Source organism: Giraffa tippelskirchi, chromosome 6, assembly GCF_054371585.1.
Source record: "Giraffa tippelskirchi isolate mGirTip1 chromosome 6, T2T-mGirTip1v1.2.pri, whole genome shotgun sequence".
NCBI classification, from domain to species: Eukaryota; Metazoa; Chordata; class Mammalia; order Artiodactyla; family Giraffidae; genus Giraffa; species Giraffa tippelskirchi.
The window spans coordinates 62,243,348-62,264,703 of NC_137280.1; the positions used below are offsets into that span (position 1 = coordinate 62,243,348).

At 38.5% G+C, this 21,356-nt stretch overlaps 1 protein-coding gene across 3 annotated transcripts in view; it reads left to right on the forward strand.

Annotated features, from left to right (window-relative positions):
* The window catches only part of NSMCE2 (NSE2 SUMO ligase component of SMC5/6 complex), a 236,563-nt gene that overhangs the window by 68,530 nt on the left and 146,677 nt on the right, over window positions 1-21,356 (forward strand). For all 3 annotated transcript variants that reach the window (XM_081499002.1, XM_081499003.1, XM_081499004.1), the window contains exon 4: window positions 8,972-9,125. In XM_081499002.1, coding sequence (XP_081355128.1) covers window positions 8,972-9,125 — 154 coding nt within the window. The remainder of the gene's footprint in view (window positions 1-8,971; window positions 9,126-21,356) is intronic.

The window sequence follows — 21,356 nt, forward strand, 5'->3', positions numbered from 1 at the left end:
AATATGCTCTTTCTTTCCCCCAAAGGGGGAAAGATACAACATCTTAAGTGTCTATTTCCAAGTCTAGGATATCTGGGACACACTTACTCCTTTACGTCCCTGCTGTTCCATTGTGGTCCTCTGTAACTAGTGAGCTACCAGCTTACTTTTTGTAAAATAGGAGCAGGAAAAGAAAGGAAGAAATTAGTTAAAAACGTAAATTTGTACATGTCAGACCAAGGAAGAAATATGACTGGATACTTAGCTTTTGCTGTTGATCCTGAACCCATAGTTGGTATTTTAACTCCCTTCTCTAGTACCTGTTTTATATTCTCTTTGCCCTCAACAGACTCTCAAATGATACAGGTTTTTACCTGACTACAACAACAGTTACTGGGGTATATGTGTTCTTGGTGATCTGACTTTCATTATCTTTAGATGATGATGTGGCAAACCTAGGAGGTAGTCCAGGTTCCAGACACACACCTCCTTTTCCTCACTCTGTAGCAGTAATCCTATTTACCCTTGGTAATTAAGATTCATTGCCCCAACCAGTTCTGTAACCTCAATTTTTGTCTGTCTGGTCAGTGTCATGAGAAGCTCCAAATTGCTAGATTGCTGTTTAAGCTCCCAAAATCACTGAAGGCATTGTTGAGTCCCTAGGTGAAATCAGTCTTCTCTTGGATACTAAGACTGTTAGACCTGCAGAACCCGAGTTGCAGTCATGGGAGGAAAAAAAAAAATGCAAGTTGGTCATTAGGTGTAAGTGAGGGAGGGGAAGATTCACAGCTAATTCAACTTTTGTCCCTTGGTTGGTGTTCTGGCTATTGGAGAAATACTCTCATATATTATTCACTGGTTACCTGCATGCTAGAGGACATTAACCTCATGGGGTATTGTTTCCCCAGCAGCACTGGAACTGGATCTTCAGCAGAGGATCTAGCATTTTTAGGAGATCATCTTTCTGGATAATGGGGTATATATATACCCAGTATATCCCATTAGCATCAACCCATTGCTGTCCTTTTTCTATTCTAAAATCTTGAGTGAGATACCATAGTGATAAATAAGGCATTGAATAATTCTGTAGATTTTGACAGAGGCTTAGTGGACAGGAATGCAATTTTATTAAATTCAGAATAAATGTCTTTTCATATGAGAACTAACAAATGACCACTGAAGGGGAAGGCTATCTGCCTGAAATCAAGTATGTTTTCATAAAGTTAGAATGAGTTATGAAAGTTCATTTTGAATTGGCACTTGGAGGCACATGCAAAGCAAAATTAAGTTGAAAGGAGGTTTGAATGAGTTGCAGTCATTTGTCACTGACTCAGTATGACCTTGGGCAAGACGCTTAATCACTGTGAACTGCCTATTTCTCACATCTGTCAAGTTGGGATAATGATACTTGTGCATAGAAGGCTTTGAACCACTCAGATGAAAGGTTTTGGGCAATTGCAACGTGTTTGTTAATAACAACAGTAAAAATCCTCATCTCACTCTCTCCTCAGCCTGACCTGTGTTTAAATGAAGCAGTACATGAAAAGATTGCCTGCAAAATGATGTTCTCGGCATTTATGTTGTTGCATGCTCTCCTAGCATCTAATACGTTTCCTTCACAGCACTTCTCACAGCTGATGATAGTGTTTTTGACTCTTTGAATAGTACTGTTTTCCTCCACTATACCCCAGACCCCAAGAGACCAACAGGGACCAGGTTAGTCTGTTTACTGAGAAATCTCCAGTGCCTAGCACAGTGCCTGCATGCAGTAGGCGTTTGGTAAATATTTATTGAATGGATGAATAAATAGAATAGGTAAATAATGGCTATTTCTATAAGTTCTGCCTAAGGGAAAAAGAAAAAGAAAATAGAGAAGAAAATAAAGCAAACAACAACAAAGCCCAGAAAGGCAAATCAGCAGTTTGGTTCCTTCATCCCTCTCCCCACACCCCTGGCCCCATATTGGAATCCTGTAGCAAATATGTCATTCCTGTTGGTCATAGTCTTATAGTGGGATTAGTGCCATGAAGAATGATTGGAGTAATTTTCAGCAGCAGAAATGTTTAGTAACAGATGTACGTAGATGAGGTTGTCTCATTCAACTGCCATCTGTTGGACAACTGTCTATTCCAATAGGACGTGTCCATTCGAAGTAGACCAATGGCACTTTCCCACAGGTTTAAATTTATTCGTTTTCAAATTTTTTCTGAAAATCTTGAAAATGGGAAGATGTTTCCATGCCCAGTAATGGTGTATTACAACACCTGGGCAAACTGAGACATCCATTCAATGTGTCATAATGTTCAACAAGGAAATGTTCCTTCCCTCTTAAGTGTTTCTGTCAAAAGTCAAACTAAATTATGGCACTAGGAAACTCACTCAACTACAAATAATTAAGTCCAACAAGAGTTCAGTGCAGATTGTGCAACTGACAACAGAAACTGGCCTAAGGTGAAGGGTATAATCCATGCTGGTCATCATTAGTGTGTGTGATATATGTATTTTTTTTTAAAGGTCATGGGCAGTATAGTAAAATCTCTAGAAAATACAGTGTGTCTCCATTGCAATTAGGTTGTAGTCAGTGAAAGCATAGTGATTCGTAGCCTGGACACATCTTTCAGTGAAAACTTCTGCAAGCTTTTTTGCTATATATAGGTGGAGACAGTGTTGGCCTATATAAATTTACCCAGTGCATGACCAGTTGGGTTGGTGGTGTGTCGTAAGTTTGGGTCAACCTCCATAAATGTCTCAGCAATTATGCTAAGTGCATTATGCTGCCTGGTATCCAGTTGGGACTCTGTAAATATTGTTGAATGAATGTTCTAGGACCAGTTGAGACAGTTCTCTCTGGATTGCCAGCATGAAAGTAGGTCCCACAGCCCTATATCATGAATTGAAACTTGGAATACTTAGCATACTGAGCAGAACACAAAGCATATTGCTTATCACCACTGTGTACCCATAATAAACTTCTCAAGGCTGTGTGATGTCCAAAATATAAATCATTAGGTATATGTTCTTTTGGGAGCCAAACATCTAACAGTGGCTGTTTTGGAGAGAGTAAATCCATCTTGAGTCTTGGTTCAGTTACAAGAATGACTAATTTTATACTAGATTCTCACATGATTCAAAAGTGTGTGAATGACTCAGCCCATTAATATCCTTCACTCCTGTGATCTTCTTTCCCAGTGAAATAATAGCTATAAGGCAATAATGATGATTGGAGGAGGAGACCTTGACTTTGCCCTGTGGCAATAAAATGACACACTTTGAGTAATTGCATATGTGTACAGTATTGTTTGAAAGAAATGAAGTGTGTGATCATCATATAAATATTATAAATTTTAATTTAAAGCATGCTAAAAATAATATGTAGTTTCAGTATGGGTAAAGACCGTGAGTTTGCCTTTTGTTCCTATCTTTATTTCTTTTTTCTGAAACAAAGAACCTCTGTTCATAGGGACAAGCCACCAGAGGTCTGACTTCATTGTTACAGTCAGCTCCTTAATTGCCTTCCCTGGCTGACATAAGACAAATACTAAAGTCACAGGAATGTTGGGTTCCAATTAAATGTAGCTAGACATTCTCAAGTGATTTTGAACTCAAACTGAGCAGTTAGTTGGAGAGTCTCTGGAACATTTGGCAACATGTGTTTTGTCTTCACTGCTCCATCAGTTTGAAACAATTCATTCAACAAAAATCTGTGTATTTTGAAGTCAGCACTTTCTGCATATCTGGCTCTTGCTAAAGTCCCCAGTGACCCAGTCACCGAGTCAGCGGACACTTCTTAGTCCTTCTTTAGCTTGACTTCTGTGCAGCATTTGACAGATCTTGAAACATCCTAGACTTTTGGGACACGTCTTTTGGTTGTCTTCTTAATTCTTGCACTTTTTATTTCTTGACCCTTTGAACTACCCCATAGATTCAGTATTCTCCAGAGTTCTTGCCTTACTCTTTTTTTTTTTTTTGGTTTCTGTTTATTTCATCTCCTTGGTAATCCCATTCATTTCCAGGTTTCCATTAAAATCCATGCCCTGATTTCTCTACGTGGGTGTTCATGTCAGTCTGTGGAGCTGCAGGCCTGGGTATCCAGCTACCCTGGAGATACATATAATGATAATCACAACAATAACACCTACTCCTCACTGACTGTTCTCTGTGACAGACAGCTCACTAGAGCTGTATTGCTTCATCCCAGCTATTCCTGTCCACAACATCGGGAGGGAAATCCTGTTATTATTTTCTGTCTACAAGTGAGGAAACTAAGGTTAGATGCATTTAGTAACTTTTCTAACGTCATTCAGTTAGCAGAAGGGCCTCATTTTTAATCTCAAGTCTAGAGCCCAAGTTATTCATTAATACTTGGGATTAGCATGTCAGAATGGAATCCTTTACTTTCCCCTCTCTTCCCCACACTCCTTTCCCTGTTATTCTCTGTCCCGTTTGAAAGGACCATATTTCATCCCTAAAGTAGATGTCCGGGGCTTGCACTTGACCCCCAAAGATTGTGGATCACAGTAGTACTTTGCTTTTTTGTGTCCGAAATATTGACATCTTGTTTGCATTAATAAGGTTAGGTTAGGTTAGGTTTCAAATTCCTGGCTTCAGGCTGATAATGTATTATTTGGACTATATGTTGTTTTAAAGACCAGAAGAAAAAAAGATCTCACAGAAGTCTAGATTTGTAAATTTTCTTTAGAAACCTGGACTTGATGTCACATGGCAGTGGTCCCCCAGAGCCGTGGGGCGGCTTCATCTCACCTGAGGCTGCTGCTGGCTGCTTCAGCATGGTGCTCAGCACTCCCTGTTGTCCTGTACTTCCTGGGGGTTTCCTCATGTCTGTGCATGTACAGCCCTGTGGGCAGTTAGGACCCCTGGTAAAGACTCCTGTGCTTCTACAGGTGGTCTTCTTCTCTCTCTAGTTTTTGCCCTAGTACTTGAAGTGAAGTGAAAGTTTCTCAGTCGTGTCCCAACTCTTTGTGACCCCATGGACTATGCATACAGTCCATGGAATTCTCCAGGCCAGAATACTGGAGTAGGTAGCCGTCCCCTTCTCTAGGGGATCTTCCCAATCCAGGGATTGAACCCAGGTCTCCTGCATTGCGGGTGGGTTCTTTACCAGCTGAGTCACCAGGGAAGCCCCTAGTACTTGAAGAGTTTCCTCAAATGAAATCTGTTACTTGCTTTCTCTTAGTGTTTCTGATTCTGCTTCCACTGGTTCCTTCTCAGTCTGCAAACATGTTGAAGGCTCTGTGCTAAAGTTGGAAGGAAAGAATAAAAAAAAATTAATATGTTCTATGCACCAAAGTTAAACACAAACGTGGCATATTTAAGTCTTCATGACACTGACATGGGCGTTCCCGATTTCTGATTAAGAAATGAGAGAAACCCAAGGCCTAGAAGGATTGTCCCTAAATCCACAACTTAGGGACCCAGACCTGTCTGATCCCGGGGTCCATGTTCTTTCTCCTCCATCATGTCAACTTCACTTCAAGCTACTGTTGACCGCTGTACGAATAAACAAGTGTCCTTTGCTCTCTCTTTTCCATGATCTGCTTCCCATCTCTTTCTCTTTCCCTTGCTGCCAAACTTTATTCACTTGCTTATATGGTACCCCCTTAGTTCCTCTTCTCACATCACTACAGTAGAATTTGCCGTCTCTGTAATTCACTAGTTCATCAGCGTCATTTGAGCATGTGCTATAACATAGATAGTATACTGAGCCCCATGAAATGATCCTTGCCTGAGAGAAGCTTTGCAGGCTAGTAGGTTGAAACAGATAAGTAGTTCCAGTGCAGTGTACCAGTGCCTGGTAATTAAATCCAGTGGTTTCTTTTTAACCCTTATCTTACCTGAGCTCTCCTGTATCATTTTTTCCAAAGGACAAGCGTCTCTTAAGGAAATTTTCTCTTTTATTATTTTCTTGGACTTGCCTTAACTTCTGGTTTTCTTCTTCACTTTTTCTTTTTTTTGTAAAGAATTCCTTTTGCATTTCTCTTCTTTTTCTTCACATGGTCTCATTTTAAATGTCTCTCCAGCTGCTTACTAGATCTTTCCACTTAGATGTTGTCCAGACGTTCAGGATTGCCCTCTCTTTCCTCAAGAAAATTTTATTTAATTAGTTGCTCATATTAAAAATCTTGAAGTCATCATCAGTTTTGTGTCTTCCTCTCACAAAATGACTCAGTAATTCTGCTTCAAAAATAGCATTAGAATTTACTCAAGTTGCCAGCCCCTCTGCCATTAGTTAGCATAGTCCAGTAACTTCTTTTTCCTTTCCTGTCTTAGTGCATTCTCGATGCTTTAACTACAGCAATCTTTTTTTTTTTTTTTAAAGAAAGAAAATTGTCATGGTATTATCACTTTATTCGTTAGAGTATTTTATTGTCTTTCCCTGCTGCCTGTCACATCAAGCCTCACTTTCATAGCCTGGCTCCCAAAGCTGTTCACCACCTACTCCTGATCAGCTTTTCTGGTCTTCTCTCCAGTTTAGCTACACAGAGAAGGCACTCACTTGTTATGTGGGGTGCTACTTAAAAACATGGCCTTTTCTTTCCAGGACAATATTAAATTCCCATTCTGTTAAGTACGGTGTCTGCTAAGTTTACTTCTCGGCTCTCATTTAAAAATTATAATGGCATAAAGATTAACAGTCTGTAGGCTATTTTTAAAATTCTCTCTTAAAATTTCTTTAACCCAGTGTATGAACTGAATTGTGTTCTCCCAACGTTCATATGTTGAAGACCTAACCTCTAGTATCTCAGAATGTGTTTGGACATAGGGTCTTTAAAGAGATAATCATAGGTAAATGAGGTCATTGGGGTGCTTCCTTTTAATGTGGTGACTGGTGTCCTTTTAAGAGAAGAATATTTGGACACAAACACATACAGAGAGAAGACCGTGTTACAGGAAGAAGATGGCCATCTACAAACCAACCCTGCTGTCACCTTGGCCTCAGATTCCTAGCCTCCAGAACTATGAGAAAATACATTTCTGTGGTTTAAGCCATCTAGTTTGTGTTGCTTTGCTATGACAGCCTTACCAGACTAGTACACCCAGTGACTTAAAACTCAGGTTTTAAGTCTTGTACCCAGGCAGTTTATCCTTAGGAAAAGGATGAACTAAGGCTCTAATAGATCCTCTCCTCCCCCTCAGACTTCTTGGAGGTATTTTTATGTTTGTCTTAGGAAAAGAGGGCCATCCTCACTTTTTTCAGGCTAGGTAACACTTATGATCAGCTAACAACTCAAAGAATGGCTTTTTTCTTTCCTCATTTGGGATTCTGTATCTCTTTATCTTGAGAACACAAACAATGCAAGAAACCATTAAAAAATAGAGTTAATCCCTATTTATTGCATCGATTTAAACAGATAATGAGTTTAATATTTTCCAGGCTCTCATTTTGAGAGCTGGAGTACAGTAAGTTCTCTTTGCAGTGGATAGCTATGCCAACTGCAGCATGAAGTTTCCAGAGAAGGAAGGTATTTGCTGCAGTGAAATTGTGTACTTTACAGGAGTTCTCTGGAGGTTCTAGCTGTGGGGGAAGAAAGTACTCTGAATCGCTAAATTTGATGTATTCAGATTTTCCTAGTCATACTTCATATTGCTGCATTGTCAACTCCAGAATGCCTCCATCCCTTGCCCCCACACTTTTCTACCCAACTCCGCGGCAGTGGTTGCATTTGATCTGGGGAGATTAAATATGTTGAGTGGGTTAGACACTTTGTTGGAAAAGGACATCTGCATTTACTGCTATCTGCTCAGATTAGCTCTTTTCTGATCATGGAAAATTAAATAATTTCATACTAATCAAAGACCTTGAGAAGCTTCATATGTATGCTTTTATTTTATAAATCCAGAAAGGGAGCCCCTAAGTCTTTTCTAAGAACTCATCATTTATTTTCTATGTATACTCTGTGCCTTTTTCTTGGTATAATCTTGAACTTGTTCTCTCCAGTGTAGAGATAGAGAATAGCTAGTTACTGGATAGAAGTGCTGTTATTTTTGTGATATTAGGCGTTATTCGATTGATTGTCTTTGTACCTTCTTGTTTCCAAACTGAGCTTTGTTGTTTCTTTAGCCTTAGAGGACTTACTTTAAATTTTTAATTACATATATCTTGTCACTAAAGCCTCACCATGTTTTTCACACCTGTCTTTGATGATGGATCCAGCACTGGTTGAGCTTCATCAGTACAATGAGAAGACAGTCAGTTCCTATACTCTGTACTTTACATATAGATTTAGGTATTTTGATTTCATGCTTAATTTTCATTTTTGATTTGGCTAATGCATAGCATGCATAGCAATTAAACAAAAGAAGATTATCTAATTCTTTCCTCCATGACAGAACATAATCAAAGCATAAGACTTACAGATAATCTTTTGACTTGGAATGGTAAAATATGATGCTTTCAACATTTTTGCATGTTTGAAAATTTTAAAATAAAATATTAGGGGGCGGGAGAATAAAGATTGAGAGGTTAGCCTTGAACAGAGTAGGGGCACTTACTCCTGGTGACCGCAGATAGTGGAAGTTCAAGGTTAAAGTCTCCACTCATTTTGTGAAGGAGGAGCCAGTCTCACCTGCTGGGGCCGAGGACCAGAGAAGAAGAATGCTGGCGAGAATGCAGGACAGACTCGAGAGGAAGGAGAGGGGACCGCACAGACCTAAATGGAAAGAAGGCGCCATCATGCTCAGGTTCCGATGAAGGTGGAGGACACAGTTGTGCAGTAGTTCTCTGGACACGGCAAGTCAGCAGGGCGATGAAGGGATAGTGTAAGAAACCAAAGGGTAGATGGGATAAATGAGTTTCTCTGCTGTTCACTAGAGATCTGTTTCTGAAACAGGGCCCTGCCTCTCTGGTTCTCTGTTGAAGGAAATTCTGTTTTCTACCTCTATATTTTTATTTGAATAAAATGAGAGAAAAATTCTGTTACAAGACTGTATCATTGTTAACATTTAACTACAGTAATTTTATTGTCCTCCTCAGGTAAAAGAAGAACGTTCAGAGAAAATTCCTGATCTAAAATTATTAGTGGAGAAGAAGTTTTTGGCTTTACAGAATAAGAATTCTGACGCAGACTTTCAAAATAATGAGAAATTTGTCCAATTTAAACAACAGCTGAAAGAACTAAAGAAGCAATGTAAGTCAGCATGCTTTGCTTTGGTTTGGCTTTTTTAAATTACGGAACTGACTGGATGAACAGTCCCAGAAAACTGATTTTTATAGAGTTTGCTTATCTACTTGGCTTGATCTTCTTTCTAAATCGCTTTTTTATTGTTGTTGCAATTCTGTATTTTGTCTTAACTTTTGGTTCAAATCAGCCTGTCCATTTCTGAAAGCCAACGGTTTCCACAAAGTGCTAAGAAAATTCCCCAGCAGGTAGAGAAAGTTACACTGTTATTGTCCCACTGCTGGGGAAGAAATTGGGAAAATAAAACTAAAAGCTATTTTATTAAAATAGCAAAGGTATTTTTCAAATTTTAAACTGCTGTGCCAAGCTTTAAAATAACTGTATCTTGATTCTAGTTTTGCTGTTTTAGAGTAGTAGGAGCAATGTTTTCTCAAATATGAGACCAAAATTCTCTTGATCTCTTCTGTCTTGGTCGTAATATAAATTCCACGTGATTTTCTTTTTTTTTTTTTTTGCCTTCCTAGGAAACTTTATTATACCCAGGTTTTTAGTGCACATAATTTTAATTTGAAAATGAGAGTAGAAAACTCATTAGTTGTACCCCAAAAATCTTGAAGACAGTATTGGCAGAAATACATGTTTTCTATACAGTGAACTACATGTCCTTTTTTTTCTCCCTTTTTCCCATATAATCCACATGCCAATTTTATGTAATTTTATTGTTTTTACACTAGCATCAGTTGTTGTTCTTTAGGTTTGAGGCTCTTTTATTCCTTAGAGAATTGAAGCAAGTAATTTTTTTTTAAACTTTAGTTTCATATCACCTTCATTTGCATATACATGGGACAGAAATGCATGATATAAGATAAATTTACGTCATGTTCATATTTGTATTTAGCAGAAGGATTCCTATTTTTAAATAGGCCTTCTTTTAAATATAAGCATTTTCTTTAAATTGATGCTGAGATCTCAAAAAATAACTGAGGAAGCAGCTTTACTTTTGTCTATTTTACAAATAAGTTTCACAATTTGGAATGTTTTGCAATCATGATGAGACTTTTACTGTAAATTTAAATAGTAAGCATTTTTCCCCACATTTCAAATCTATGTGTTTTTTTTGTTGTTGTTCTTCATTGAACAGCACAGCTACCAAATCTCTCTAAATTAATTTGTACTGTTTCCCCAGATGGGTAATAATTCTCCAAATAGGTAATAATTCGCTAGTACCTTTTTGGTCTAGATGCTAGTGAATTGAAGTTTTTGCTTTAGTCAAAATAACCAAATGTATTTCATTTTTCTTCTTGGAGACAGTAATCACAAATTATGGCAGATATAGCACCTGATCATAATTCTTGATATTTTAAGATATTTTATAATACAGTTAAAGGACAAATATTCAAAAACAGAAATTTCTTCCCACTTTGTTATTGTTTACAAAGTTATTAAGAGAAAACTATAAAGATCTTTAAAATCATATACTCATGTGGAACTGCCTTCTAATTAACAGTATGTATTCAACAGAATTATGATTATTGGAATTATAGTATCATTTCTTTAATTCTCTCTAAAATGAGGAATGAGGGAGAGGTTTCCCCAGGCCAGCAGTATACATCATTTGTCTGGACAGTTAAACCTTACTACAGAGTAAATGTATATTTAAGAAAACTTCCTTATATAGGGTTTCCTTACATAGGGTAACACTACAATTAACAGAACTTTCCTTTTATGTCTACTAAAGTAATCTTTTTAAAAGTTTTAAAATATCAAATGGTAGAACAAGCAAAATATTAGTACTCTTTTAAGATACTCTGTAAGATGTGTATACTTTACTTGCAAAAATGTGATTTTTTGTGCATTATTATTAGCGGTATCAATTAAACTGGTGCCATGCCTCCTGGATTTCATTTCTTTAGATGTAACGCTAGTGAGGATGCTAGTTAGCACCAGGCTTGTACAGCTTTTGTAGAGGCAAGTCAAAGAGACTATGATTTCTAAAGCCAGCGAATCTGTTTATTTGAGAGATGTTCTGAAGGCAAGGAATTACAATAGTAATTTTGTGGATTTTTTTTTTAAGATTGGAAAAGACAGGCCAGGGAGAGATACTTGAATCTCGTTACCTATTTTGACAAAGACTAAAGCGTTTTTATGGTCTGCACATAGTAGAAGAGTTCTTTCAATGAAAATCACTCCACATTTTCACCAACTTTATTATACAAGAATGTAAATTGCATGGGATTACATTTTACTAAAAAAGGATTTAATGAAAGAAATACCAGGAAGCTCTTAGGCTGGGGGAAATCAACAAGGAGATTGAAATCAGGAGGTCTCTCTGGTGCCCTGACCTGAGGAAGTGCCCTCATTTCTCAAGGCGGCTCTGCCTACAGCAGTTAATCCTGCTGCAGCTCAGCGGCTGGTTCTCATAGTGACTGGTCTCAAGAATCCCTTACATTCTTAAATTTACTGAGGGCCAGGGACTTCCCTGGTGGTCCAGTGGTTAAGACTCTGTGCTTCCAATGCTGAGGGTGCAGGTTTGATCCCTGGTTGATTAGGGAACTAAGATCCCGCGTGCCATGGGGTGTGGCCAGTTTGTGTGTGTGTGTGTATGTAAAAAGACAGCATATTTTTAAAAATTATTTTTTATTTAGGGCTCCCAGATAGCTTTTTTTCTTTTCATGGGTTGTAGCTGTTGGCATCTAAACAGAAATCAAAACTGAGGAACTTAAAAAATATTAATCCACTTAAAAAATTGATCATAAGTCCATTATATGTTAATATAAAGAACATTATGACATATAGCTAGGTATTTTCCAAACAAAGAAAAATTAGTGGGAAGGGTGGCATTATTTTACATTTTTGCAAATCTTTTCAATTTCTGGCTTAATAGAATGCAGCTGGGTCTTCATATTTGCTTCTGCATTTAATCTGTTGTGCATTGTTTTGATTGATGATTGGTTTTTTTTTTTTAAGTGTTTTGGTTGAACCAAAGAAAGTCCAGCTTCACACATAGGTGGTTGGACTTGCTGAAAGGATCTTGCACACCACCTGAAATTCTCACTTTGAAAACCACAGATTTAGGCCGGGGGTCAGCACATATGGCCCCATTGGCCAGATCCAGCCTACACCCTGTTTCTCTATGACCTGCAAGCTAAGATTTTTTTATATTTTTTGATTGTTGGGGGAAAAAAGTCAAGAGAAGAATAATATGTGATGTGAAAATTAAATAATTCAGATTTTAGTGTTCATACATAAATTTTTATTAGAATCTAGACACATTTATTCATTTATGTGTTGTCTATAGGTGCTTTACACCATAATGGCAGAGTTGAGCGGTTGCATCAGAGACCATCTGACCCACAAAACTTGTTTTTACTATCTGACTCTTACCTGAGAACATTTATGACTCTTTTCTAAATGGTAATTAGAAATAAGGGAAGGTATTTTTGTTGTTGTTAACTTTAGATTTTTTCCTGCTGCTGCTGCTGCTAAGTCGCTTCAGTCGTGTCTTACTCTGTGCGACCCCATAGACGGCAGCCCACCAGGCTCCTCTGTCCCTGGGATTCTCCAGGCAAGAATACTGAAGGGGGTTGCCATTTCCTTCTCCAATGCATGCGTGCATGCTAAGTCGCTTTAGCTGTGTCCAACTCTGTGCGACCCCATGGACAGCAGCCCACCAGGCTCCTCTGTCCATGGGATTCTCTAGGCAAGAGAACTGGAGTGGGTTGCCATTTCCTTCTCCAAGACTTTTTCCTAAGTACCATGCATTTGTCTCAGGTGTCAGAACACCTTGTGTGCCTGCTGTATATGAATCTTTGCAGCTGGTGCTCTGAGATCAAAATAAGGCAGAGTTCCAGGACCTGGAGAAGACAGTATATACAGTTCTGGTAGAGCCATGAAAGCAAATACCCAAGCAAAAGCAAAGAAAAAATGTCAAAAACAAATATTATACAAGTGGGCCTTAATGGAGAGAGAACGGGAATGCAGATTTTATCTGTGTTGGTTGATAGGGGTTGCCTGGAACTATGTGTTCAAAATGCTTCGGAGGCTGGATTCAGGCCTAGCAAGAAAGAGTGTGCTGAAGGATTGTGGGAAAAGAAGAGAGGCAGTGCAGATGTCTGGTATTTACCATCTCTAGAATATAACAGCAGCGGATGAATTATACTCATTTGAGGATGTGCTTACTCTAAAGGTCACATACTTCAGTTGTACACAATAAGGTTTTTTAGTAGTTATTTGTGTCTTGCAGATATTGCCAGGCATTTGATCCATCTTCTTTGGGCAAATTGTTTTATCTGTGGGTACCCAGTGTCCTAAGTATTAGAGATATTATGTCTGCCTCAACTTCCCAGGATTATTACCAAGGTTAAATGAGATAGTAGATCTTTGCAAACTCTGAAAGTTTACTTTACATTTAAGTTATTATTGAGAAAGAGCTAGTAAAGCGTAGTGGAAAGAATGTGAGCTTAGCAGCCAGAAGACCTGGGTTTGAGTCAATAAATAAGCAGCCTGATCTCCGTACCAGTACCAGTCGTCTTTCTTAGGGCTAATTCTTAGAGTCATACAAATCAAGATTGTGATTGAAGATAATTTTTATATTTGGTGGCCGTGATGATAAATGAACCAGGAAATAATTTTCACGGAAGAGAATTCTGTTCCCCTAAATGGTAACCATGGTCTTACTAACTCAAGTTGTAAAATAAACAATATGACATGGTTTAGGGCAGATAGAACCAGACCTAGTTGGATAAAATTATTTTAATTTACCTGAACAATATATTCATATTGTAATATTCTCTCTTCCTTGTCTCTTTTGCTTAAACAGTTTACGCTATTGCAACTCATGGTTTCCTGTGATTTTAACATCAGGAGAACTTAATTAGAATATGTAGACACCTCTGTATAAATGGGCTTCCCTGGTAGCTCAGCTGGTAAAGAATCTGCCTGCAATGCCAGAGACCCTAGTTCAATTCCTGGGTTGGGAAGATCACTGGAGAAGGGATCAGCTATCCACTCCAGTATTCTTGGGTTTCCCTGGTGCTCAGACAGTGAAGAATCCACCTGTAATGCGGGAGACCTGGGTTCGAACCCTGGGTTGGAAAGATCCCCTGGAGAAGGGAGTGGCAACCCTTTCCAGTATTCTGGCCTGGAGAATCCCATGGGGTCGCAGAGTCGGACATGACTTTCACTTTCTGTATAAACACTTTCTCAAGTTATCAAGTAATCTTTCTGATGTCCTTTATTCACTTACCAATTATATAATTAGGAGGCATCAAAAGTTTTAGTATAGGTCAGCAAGGCAGAAATTGAGGGCATTTGACAATAGTTCATAGTTAGAAACCTTTACAATTTAAGGGCTTCACTTTGTTGTCAGAATAGAATTTACTGTGAATCTGAGAGCTTTAATATTAAAGTAAATAATAGGAAATGTAATTTTGATGGTACCTTTAAGTGTTAAAAGAGCATGTCTTTTTTTTAATGCAAGTTTGCTAATCTGAAGATGTTCACCACAAATTTAACAGTATATTTAGGTCATATATGAGATATGCAGAATACAAGATACAGAGATAATTGAATCCAGTGTAATTTAAGTGATACATATATCTGGACACAAAAATCATCATCACTTCTCATAATACCATTTTTCAGTGTGTGTGTGTATATATATAGGAATTCACACTATAGTCTTGTAATTATATGGGTTTAGAAAATAACTGTGTACCTTCACTTGAAACATGCTCATTATAGAGCTCAAAACTGATAAAATAGGGAGTGGCCATTCACTTCACAAAAGGATTTGCTCACAGATTCTGTTAGGTAGGGAGTTTCTTAGGAATACTAGAATACCTTTACTGTTCCTTGTGGGTTGCTTATGCCATCCTTCATCATCTGTTCAAAGCCACAGTGTCATTCTGCATGAGCAGGGCCTTCTGTGTTTTGCCTACTTCTGTATTCCTTGGGGTCTAGGTACTTGGTATGTATGGCACAGATCCTTGATGGTCACAAGAATCTTCAGGAGAACTGCCATATACTTGAGAGCTCGTGCTTAGTCGCTCAGTCATGTCTCTTTGCAACCCCATGGACTGTAGCCCACCAGGCTCCTCTGTCCATGGAATTTCGCAGACAAGAATGCTGGAGCGGGTTGCTGTTTCCTACTCCAGGGAATCTTCCCGACTCAGGGATTGAACCCACGTCTCCTGCATTGGCAGGCGGATATTGGGAAGCCCACCCAAGAGCTTAGGCCCTCCCTAGAGGAGATGCCTGCAACCTGGCCAATCCCTGCTACTGTGAGGGAGGGTGGACACAGTGTTACCAGATCTTCAGGTTTTTGGGAAAACCCAGAAGTTTAGCTGATTATTTTTCAGTTATTAAATTTTTGAAACACTGTGCAAACACTACTGTCAGCTTGTGAGCTTTGATTTTGCCTTCTCATAATACCATTTTTCAGTGCCTTGTTAAGCACTTAATGGGGGACATCAGTATTAATTTGGCCAGTTAACAGTAGATTATGATTTCTTCAGTGAAAGGGATGCTTTTGTTTTAAGATACTTCAGAGTAAGGCCAGAGTGTGCATTTCATGCCATTTGAGAATGTGGAGTGGAAACCCAGTGGATTCTGTTGGAAAGCAGGTGGAGATTTTATGTTGAGGGGCCAAGTAGGGGTATCCCTACACCAGTTGCAGATGAACAGTGGAGTTTTAGAGAAGATTAGCTCTGTTGAGGATTGGAAAGGTGTGTGTGAGTTTTGAAGCCTACTGGAAGGAGAGAGGTGAGGAAGAAGCAAAGGAGGTGCTTAGAAATATGTTGACTATGTTTAAACTACACCAGGTGTTGATCACCTGACTTAATGCTGCTCCCCTTCAACCTATAAATCTGTCAGGCAATGTAACTGTCTATCCAAACAGCATGTATTGCTGGCCTGCAATTAGCCAAAGCCCAAGACCCTTTAAGGTAGAAATAGCTTCTCATTCATCTCTGTATTCCTTTTGTTCCTTATCTAGTTAGAGCTCAGGTAATATTTATAGAACAGAATTATTCATCTAGAAAAAGAGGGTCAGAATCTAGTTAAGGTAGTGTGATGGGAAAACGTCTTTTCCCTTCGATACTGTGTCATCAGTAGAGAAGAAAAGAAGAGGAAGAGAATTGGCATATATGGCTTTGGGATCTAAAATCAGCAGCAGAGGATTAACAACTATATTGTCTTTGACAGTCCTTTACTTTTTTAATTACTCAGAAAAGACAACATACATGATCCTGTGTTATAACCTGTTATAGTGATATGTTGGTGTAAATGTATCATATATGTAGCAGTACATAGTTTTTAACACCACAGCAGCATCATACTCAGGAATTGATGCTCACTTATATATGACTGCTTAGAACATTTAAACAAACTTATGAAAGTTTAAGCTTGCTGGCTCTTCTATAGACAATTTTATCATCTCTGTGGCCCTTAGTTGATCTTCACTTTTTCTTTAATATTGATGACACCATCACCATTCATTTGCTGGATGACCACTAATTGTTGGGAAATGCCAAAAGTCATAAGTTTCACAACAGAGATTGACTTTTCCACAGTGGATTACATCCCTGGCCTGAGGACTCATGTTCATTGAGTGAAATTTATGCCCTGTGCAAATGTTTTATTCTTTGAGTATTTGCCTCTCTCCTTCTTCCTCTTTGAGTCATTCTGTCTGATTCTTTTGTGGCTCTTTCCTCCCTTCTGCTTTCTTTGTGTTTCCCACCCAGATGGTTTCTCTTTCCCGTAGGTCTTTACTTACATCAGGGGTTGCTAAGTGCTACTATTCCCGTCTTAATGATGAAGCAGCTTCCAAGAGATTAAGTGATATGCCCAGGGTTACAAAGCTCGTTAATAGTGGAACCAGATGACAGGAGATGCCAAGGGGAGGGAGAGAGTATTTGAAAGAGATGTAACTATCCTCTCTCTTCTGTTTCATAAAGTTATTTCCTAGGAAGTTTTACACTTTAAAGCAGATTTGGGATTCAGTTCAGTTCAGTTGCTCAGTTGTGTCCAACTCTTTGTGACCTCATGGACTGAAGGACACCAGATTTCCCTGTCCATCACCAGCTCCTGGAGCTTGCTCAAATTCATGTCCATCGAGTTGGTGAAACCATCCAACCATCTCATCCTCTCCTCCCCTTCTCCTCCTGCCTTCAGTCTTTCCCAGCATCAGGATCTCTTCTAAGGAGTCAGTTCTTCACATCAGGTGGCCAAAGTATTGGAGCTTCAGCTTCAGCATCAGTCCTTCCAATGAATATTCAGGACTGATTTCCTTTAGGGTTGACTGGTTTGATCTCCTTACAGTCCAAGGGACTCTCAAGAGCTAGTGAAACTAATTCAGATCAGATTGATTCTGTTGTGGTAGAGTTTTAATCAGGGCATTAAGCCATCAGGGAGCTCTTTGGAAGTGAAAAATTGGCTTTTCAACATGCGTGTTGTAATAAGCAATAAAAGATGCCCGTATACTCCACCTTCACTCTAGATTTTCCCCTAGTCTTTTAAGAAAATAGTATTAATAGAAGTAATAACCAGGCTTTGTACGATGACTACTACATGTGGTACTTAATCAGTGCTAGTTGAATTATTAATGCACAGGCATTGTTTGAGGGCTTGCCTATGAAAGGTATTTGTATGCTTTATATACATTATTGTTTATTTCTCACAATTCTACAACAACTATACCCATATTATAGATTAGCAAATATGCAGAGAGAGGTAAGATGACTTCCCTAAGGTCATAAGTGCTGAAATTCAAACCCAGGTTTCCTGAGACTCTCGAGTAGTGAACAGTGAACCCAGATTATGGATCTCTGTTGATGCCCTCTGGTGACACTGGTGTAATCTGCTTTATCTGGCTGAGAACCTCTTGCTTAGTCACTTGTGTTTAGAGATCAGGGAGTAGGGTTCATATCAGGCCTTATATAGTACTTTGTATGTGCTGATATTGCCTTCAAGGTAGCCCCTAGAGAATCACGTTGTAGCTGAGCTCATTTTATAAAGACGTGAGACTCAAAAGGCGAGTAGTTTGGTCAAGGTCACAAAGTAAGTTACAGAGTGAAACTGAGTCCTCCTTTTCCAGATCCCATGGTTTTGGCAATACATTCAATAAATAATGCATGAGAATGCCATTTCCGGTGTGAATAGTTGCCGTGCTAGGGAGAAAGGAATGGGATGTTTATTACACCACAAGTTTAGAACAAATTCCATGAAATGTACTTCAAGCATAACAGCAGTAATCCCATGCACATCCATCATCCCTTTTAATCTTTGCGGCATCCACGTGCCGGAGAGGAATGCGTGGAAAATGCAGGTTCTGTTTTTAGCAGACTGGTTCCTGGAGGTGACATATTTACCCAGTGTCTCACTATCAGGAGGTCAGAAGGATAACAAATACATCTCTGAGGAGAGGGGAAGCTTTAGAATGAGAGATGACTATAATTAAAGTTATTAGGAAAGAAAGGTTCAGGTATCAAGGGAGGAATGAGTCACCAGCAAGTTTAAACAAACTGTGAACTGCGGGTGTTTCTCTGCTGGTGGCTTATTTTGAGAGAGTGTGATGTCATCTGTGCCCAGAAAGCAGCCTCACCCCAGAATAGGAGTAAGTGTCCTAGAGAGATGCACATCACGCAAAGAATTGTCTTGTTGAGATACTAATGCCTGAGATTGGAAAGATCTAGTTTGTAATCATTAGATGTATATCATGGGTACCCATTTGTAGTTGACATCTGGCTTCTACCAGCCTCTGGGAACCACTGTTTTTTTTCCCTCCATATAGTTTTGGCTTTTCCAGATTGCTGCATACATGGAATCATACAAGGTGTAGCCTTGTAAGTGGTTTTTTTCCACTAAAGCAGAATGCGTGTGAGTTTATCCACAGTTTGTTGCATCGTGTTGCTGTAATAGTCCATCATATAGATGTACCATAGTTATATGCTCTTTTGTTCAGTCACCAATTCAAGGTCGTGTCAGTGGTTTCCAGCTTGGAGCCATTATGTTTAAAGCTGTTCTAAGTGTCATGTACAGGCTTTTATGTGCATGTAAGTTTTAATTTCTCTTGGATAAATATCTAGGTGTGCGACTGCTGGCTTATATGGTGAGTACGCATTTAACTTACAAGACACTGATAGACTGTTTTCCAGCATGGTCCCATCTTATATTCCCGTGAGCATTGTATTACTAGTTGCTGTGTACTCTCACCAGCCCTTGGACTATTTTGGCTTTGTTTTTAATTTTAGCCATTCTAGTAAGTCTGTAATGTTACCTCATTGTAGATTTAGTTTGTGTTTTTCTAGTGACAGTGATGCTGAACATGAAGTTCCTTTTTTGTACTTAAAATTTTTGTATAATGTTGATGTTTTTCTATTCATGTATCTCCTACATTTATTCTTTAGTTTATCCAAGAATCATTTTAGACCGTTTGTGGCAGTGGTTCTCACTCAGTCTGTTCCCACACCAGCAGCCATCAGCATCACCTGGAAACTTATTGAAAATACAGATTTTTCATATGCACTCAAGAGCAACTGAATCGGAAACTCTGGGGATGGGGCTGAATTTTTAACAAGCCCTCCAGGTGATCTCTAAGCCAGAGTTTGAGGACCATTGCTTTGCAGTAGTGGTGCTTACCTTTCGCTGGATGTCAGTATCAGCTGTGAACTTTAAAAGTAAAACTAGAGTCCAATTCCAACCCCCAGAGATTCAGAATTAATTAGTCGTCTTATGGGGCTCTAGGCATTTTTTTTAAGTTCTCTGGGTGGTGCTAATGTAAAATCAAGGTTGAAAGTAACTTATCTACCAAAGGTTGTTTAGCTAGGCATTGTAGAGGACACAAATCTGACTTCTAATTCCAGATCTCATGTAGCTTGTTATCTAAAAAGGAAGGTCCAAAAATACCCAGCATAGTTACAGGCATATATAAATTACTCGGCAATTACCTAATAAATTAAATTGTACTTGGTGTCCTGGGTTTGAATGTAAACTACCTTTTATATAATTCTATATCTGAGAGCCTTATTTTTGTATTCTATGTTGTACTTCACATTCATTCATTCAACCAATGTTTATTGAGTATGCTGAGAATGTAGCCGTGAATAAACTAGACAAATCCCTAGTTTACATTGGAGCTTACATTCTGGTCTTTGGCACCTGGGTAGCCTCTACTCACTTTACAGTCTTTAAGTGGAATATAGTATACATCTTACTAGCTCTAAAACAAAGTAGTCTGTTCATATGCAAAATTGATAGCCTTAATAATAATCATATTTTTGTTATATTCAAATATTGTCCTGCAGTTATTTGCCTTGTATTTGTTAATATTTTAGTCATGAAATCTTTTTTCTTGATAACTTTTTTAAGCCATTTGTTTAGTCATCTCCATTAGTAACACTGTTAAGGCCAGAGACTGTCCAACCCATGGAAAGATCTTGGAATTTGGGATCAGAAAATATGCATTGAGATTCTGAATAATAGTTTGGGTTTTTGATCAATTAAATAGAATTTTACATTTCTGTAAAGTATAGGTAATATAATAATAATGCTTCTTAGCCCCCAGAGTTGTATAGGGATTAAACCAGATATTTTTAAATGAAAAGTGAAAGTGTTTTTATAAACTGTAATATACTGCCTCAAATATAGTTTCCTAATCTTTTTTTAACTTGCTTAAAGGCATTAACTTTAATAATTTTTATTTCAAAAGTTAAATATTTTATACTTGATTAGCAGTTGGCATATGTCCTCAATACAAGGAGACAAAATGTTTAGTCCTTTTGTAAAAGTGTTAAGAGATTGTAAAGAAGGATGAAATAGACTGTCAAGTAGTTAAGGAATGTTCTGTCATTGACAAGTGTGTGAACAAAAAATGTTGATAAGGTGACAAATCATTTTTCAGTACAATATTGGTTTTGGCAACCTTTTCTTGATAGGAGGCAGAGAGTGAAGTGTCGAGAACAGCCCTAGTCACATAGCAAGCCGTGCTGTCCCTGGTGACGTGTGTTCATTATGAGCAGATGCACTGGAGCTGCCGCTGTTAATCACTGCCCTGCATGGGCCTTCACTGTATTAGGGATTCTCTTACAGATCAGCATTTAACTGCGGAGGACCCCCTTTGTGTCTGAATCTGGCTATTTAGCTTTTCTTTTTTTTTTTTTAAATCCCCAGTGACTTATTTCAAATTACATTTTTTAGTGAATTAGCACCTCTGATAATGCAGAACACAGGGCTTGATACCAG